Here is a 5,000-nt window from a genome sequence, read left to right as displayed (position 1 = left end):
CATTTGGAGCCAGCAAAAAGCCACCTCTCCAGTGACAAACTTCACTTTACACAGGATGCAAACACATACACAATCTCTCTACCCTGGCGGCTTCCACCTCTGCTCACAGGCCACGCTTGCCGCTTATTTAAGGATATGTCCCCTAATGGTTTAGTTTTGAGTCTATCAATATTTTACAGTGGGGAAGGGAATGACGCCTCACTGTGAACGTAATTTAATTATAATAGATGGGTTAGTGCCTCCTCCATCCCGTTTCTTCAGAGCTGACTCAGAGGGGAGATGTCCTGATTTTTGTTGTTGAGAGGAGGCATGGGCCGTTGGTCACTATCCCCCCCAACTCAACACAGTTCTTCCTCCTTCCATGTCCCCCTCCTCTTCAGTGCTGGGGTCCAGGACTCATATGGGTGGGTGGGAGTTAAGTGGGATTAGGGTGCCTCCATTCTGTCCACACTGAATGGGGGTAAGTGTCAACCAAGGAGGAGGGGCATCAAGTTAGACTCCTTATTTGGGGGCGGGGGGGGGGTGGCGCTGCATTTGGCCGGAGCCACTGTTCAGAAGTTCTGTTCCCCCCTCCCCTCTCCTTCTCTCTCCCGTTCTCTCTTGGCTTTTCACACTCTCCTCTTCTTCCATCTATCCATCATCTCCATCCTTACCTTCTCTCTAGTCTCCTTCTCCTTCTCCCCTTAGCTTTACCATCCCTCCTCATCCTCTCCGCCCTCCTCCCCAGCTCCTCCCCTTTCTTCTCTCCTTCCCCCATTCATCCTCCCCTTCGCTCTCGATCTGCCCTTCCTCTCCATTCCCCCCTCCTGCGCTTCCTCCCTTTTCTTTCTGCGCCCCTACCCAATCCTGTCCGTTCTCCTCGTCCTGGCCCTGTCCTTCCTCCTTCTTCCGTTCCTTCTTCCAGTTCGTTGGGACACTTCTCCCCCTTCCTCCTCCTCTTTTTCTTCCCCTCCTTCTCGCTCTCTTCCACCTCCCTCTGCTGCCACCGCTCGCTGCCGCCCCGCAGCCCGGGAGAGGCGGCTGGTAGAGAAGCCCTTGTAGTTTTAAATTCAATGTGACAGTTTCGGAAAGAGCGGATGATGAATCTCCCATTATTGGATCAGTCTATTTGCCGCTCAATGTCTCTCTGTAATTGGAGCAACATCACTTTAAAGGTTCAGAGAGTACAGCATTTCTGGTGAAAAATCCCCACAACACGCCGGCGAATGTTTTAAAGGGAAATCTATTAGAAGGAGGCGAGGGGCGGGAGCGGCGGGGGCAAGAGTGGGGGGCTCGCCGGGGGCCCCCGGCCGGCCGAGCGCGGCGGTGCCCCTCCCTCCCCACCCCGTCTTGTTGTGACAGCTCCTGATACTGTTTATGGAGGTGCGTGTCAGGTATAATTAGCAATCGATATGGAAAACGTTTCCTTGCACCCAGCACGCCTCTGACGTCAGAGCCGATTAGCGCTTCTTATTGGTCCCAAATTCCCCGGGCCGCGGCTAATTATCGAGAGCTTGATGTTGATAAAGTAAAGCGGCGGAGCGCGGGCCGAAGCATGTGTAGGGCTCCGGGCCCCTATCCCCGCCGCCGCCGTCCGCGCCCCCGCGCCCCGCCGGCCCCGCGCGCGAGATGATGGACGGTCGCCTCCTGGAGCACCCGCATGCCCAGTTTGGGGGCTCGCTGGGCGGCGTGGTGGGCTTCCCCTACCCGCTGGGCCACCACCACGTGTACGAACTGGCCGGCCACCAGCTGCAGTCGGCCGCCGCCGCTGCCGCCGCGGCCTCAGTGCCCTTCTCCATCGACGGCCTGCTCAGCAGCTCGTGCGCTGCGGCCGCCGCCTCGGTGGTCAACCCCACACCGCTGCTGCCAGCCGCCTGCGGGGTGGCGGGAGACAGTCAGCCCTTCAAGCTTGCAGGTAGGCTGGAGGCGGGGACGTGGGGGAACACAGCGGGGGGTCTCGGGGTGGAGAACACCGGCCGGTCAGGGACTAGCCACCCACTCCTCCGTGCGTCCCTCACCCGAGGTGGGTGCAAACGGGGCGAACATCTGGCGGGTGGCTGAGCCTTGCAGCGTCCTGTGCGTGCCCGCAGACTCCGGGGATCCAGACAAGGAGAGCCCGGGCTGCAAACGGAGACGCACCCGCACCAACTTCACCGGCTGGCAGCTGGAAGAGCTGGAGAAAGCGTTCAACGAGAGCCACTACCCGGACGTGTTCATGCGCGAGGCGCTGGCGCTGCGCCTGGACCTGGTCGAGTCCCGAGTTCAGGTAAAGACCGGTGTTGCCCAAAGAGTCCGCTGTCCCGCACTGGGCGTGCAGAGCACTGTGAAGCAGGGCCGCCTTTGTTCTTAGTGACGGGAGGTGGTTCCAGACTCCGTGCTGATGGCCAGGGTGGGGATTGTGAGGGTTGGACCTCTTCTGTCATCTAAAGGTGAGTAACTTGGAGAAAGCCAAGGTGATTTGGAAGAGATCTTGGTAGTGCCCCCAGTAGCCACTGCAGTGGCTGCGTTCGACCCGGGGAAGCTGGGTGTACGTTTGGCTGCAGCTGGGTGCAAAGTCTGAAAAGGGCCAAGGCTGCGGAGGCTCTGGGAAAGTCCTCCAGGAGGGAACAAAGTGCGCCAGGGCCTGGGTGCTCTCAGCGGAGGCTCTCTCTCAGCTCCAAAGCAGATAGATCTGTTTGTTTAACGCTGGGCTGTGAAATATTACGATAGAAACACATATTTATCCATTGCCTTGCAGATCGGGGAGGGGCATTCGAAAAAAAGGAGGTGGAAACTTACAGAGCTAACACATTGGAAAAGAGGGGAGTTTTTTTTTTAAAGGTGTCTGAATTAAAAGCCCTCTTCCATTAAATTCTTTCCTCCCCAACCCTCTTCGTTATTTGATTTCATGCGGAGCCAGGAGATAGTTTTTTTTTTTTAATGCAGCGTCAATTTGGTGAAATAAAATTCCAAATTAATGTCTGCTTTCCTAGAATACAGAAGCTTTGGGTTCTGTGTCGTGGTGGGTACCTGGGGTGGTGGCAGACCCTGGCAAAATAGTACCCATAGCTTTGCTTTGAAATGATGTTTGAGTCCTGGGCTTTGGCCTGGCCTCTTCGCTTTTGAAATCTCGTTATCCAATTTGTTCTGTGCCTTACGTGAAGTCCCAATCTTTTCATTTCCCTTCTAATATGATAGTAATTTCTGGTGATGAGGCAGCCTGGAATTTGCACACACACACACACACACACACACACACACACACACACACACACACACACACCCCTAAAGAAGTTTTGAAAAAGAAAAGAAAGCAGTTATAGCTTCCCGGCGTTTGGGCTTAGTCTCCCAGACTTCCGCCCACCAGGCTCCTTTTGAGCCCGGTCTGGTGTTCAATGGTGCCAACTTTATAAGGCCCCAACAAAGCATTTAAATTGCCACCTTCTGCTGGGGATGGTAGCCCTGCCCAGGGCTCTGGGGGTTCGGTTCAGGGAGTGGTGATCTTGGGAGCTATCGTGATCTTTAAATCATTGCTGGCTGTCCCACAGAAGGCCTGCGGAGAGATGGAGAAGTGCAGAGCATCTCTGCTCTCCCAAGGGGCCTAGTGGCCAGCCTGGGGCCTGCTTACACACCTTGAAGCATTCCCATACCAGGCCAAAGCTGGGCTACTTTGGAAAGGTTCCGTGGTCCCTGGCCAGGTCCTGTATAAAGAAGGTCGCGTGTAGCTGTGGGCCATTGAAGGTCCATCCAAATTGGGCTTCATAGGCCCTTCCTGATGAAGAAGTACCCAGATTTCCCTTCAAGGGATACCCTAAAATGGGGACCCCCCCAAAACAGGTGTGGAAGGCTGCCGGGCCAGCACAGTCTTTCCTACTCATCACCAGGCCAGGCCCCTTAGAACTGTGAGACGCCAGCGAGGGCCTCCCCTACCAGGAACTCTCGACAGTGCGGGGTCACGGGCGCACCGGCCTTGCCTGAGGAAGGGGCACTTCCCTGGGGCCCAAGGTGAGAAGTCAGAGCGGGAAGCTGGCCAAGAGGCCCCATCTATGCTCCTTCCGGGTGGATGAGATGCTGGCCCGAAGCTGCAACCCAAGTGTCGGCATCCCAGGGTCGGTGGAGAGCGTATCCTGGCTCCCGCTGCTCCCGCAGGAGCCGAGGTCGCTCAAGCCTGCCTGGGGCGTGCATGGGAGACCCGCAGCACCCGCGGAGGGCTAGCCAGCCTGATTGTACCTTCCTTCCCTCCTCCCTGTCCGGCTATTCTAGGTCTGGTTCCAAAACCGCCGGGCCAAGTGGAGGAAGAAAGAGAATACCAAGAAGGGTCCGGGCCGGCCGGCCCACAACTCGCACCCGACGACGTGCAGCGGGGAGCCCATGGACCCAGAGGAGATCGCTCGAAAGGAATTGGAGAAGATGGAGAAGAAGAAACGCAAACACGAGAAGAAACTACTCAAGAGTCAGAGCCGCCACCTGCACTCGCCCGGTGGCTTGTCCCTGCACAGCGCGCCGAGCTCTGATAGCGACAGCGGCGGCGGAGGCCTGTCTCCAGAGCCACCAGAGCCGCCACCGCCTGCTGCCGCGGCCAAGGGCCCTGGAGCGCACGGCTCTGGCGTCGCGGGTTCTGCTCCTGTACCTCCTGGCGAGCCACCGGCGCCTGGCACCTGCGACCCGGCCTTCTACCCGAGCCAAAGAAGCGGCGCCGGCCCGCAGCCGAGGCTAGGGCGCCCTGCGGACAAGGACGCGGCCTCTTGCGGGCCCGGAGCGGCGGCAACTGCAGGCCTGCCTAAAGCTAGCCCGTTCAGCGTAGAGAGCCTATTGTCCGACTCGCCACCGCGCCGCAAAGCCATTCCAGCCAACGCTGCGGCTACCGCAGGGCTGGACTTCACGCCGGGGCTGCCGTGCGCACCGCGGACCCTGATCGGCAAGGGCCACTTCTTGCTCTATCCCATTACGCAGCCCCTCGGCTTCCTGGTACCACAGGCAGCTCTCAAGGGCGGAGCAGGCCCTGAGTTGGTGCCCAAGGACGCGCCCCCTGCACCGCCCGC

At 58.3% G+C, this 5,000-nt stretch overlaps 1 protein-coding gene across 1 annotated transcript in view; it reads left to right on the top strand.

Moving 5' to 3' along the window:
- The first annotated feature begins 1,014 nt into the window (after positions 1–1,014).
- UNCX (UNC homeobox) overlaps positions 1,015–5,000 on the top strand; it is a 4,692-nt gene continuing 706 nt past the window's right edge. The window contains exons 1-3 of the mRNA XM_084764263.1: positions 1,015–1,894; positions 2,070–2,245; positions 4,222–5,000. The exon at positions 4,222–5,000 is cut by the window's right edge and continues 706 nt beyond it. Of these exons, the coding sequence (XP_084620389.1) occupies positions 1,609–1,894; positions 2,070–2,245; positions 4,222–5,000 (1,241 nt within the window). The 5' untranslated portion in view covers positions 1,015–1,608. The remainder of the gene's footprint in view (positions 1,895–2,069; positions 2,246–4,221) is intronic.

The sequence above is a fragment of the Acomys minous genome (assembly GCF_964271855.1).
Source record: "Acomys minous genome assembly, chromosome: 16".
NCBI classification, from domain to species: domain Eukaryota; kingdom Metazoa; phylum Chordata; class Mammalia; order Rodentia; family Muridae; genus Acomys; species Acomys minous.
This window is presented reverse-complemented; position numbering and strand designations above follow the sequence as displayed.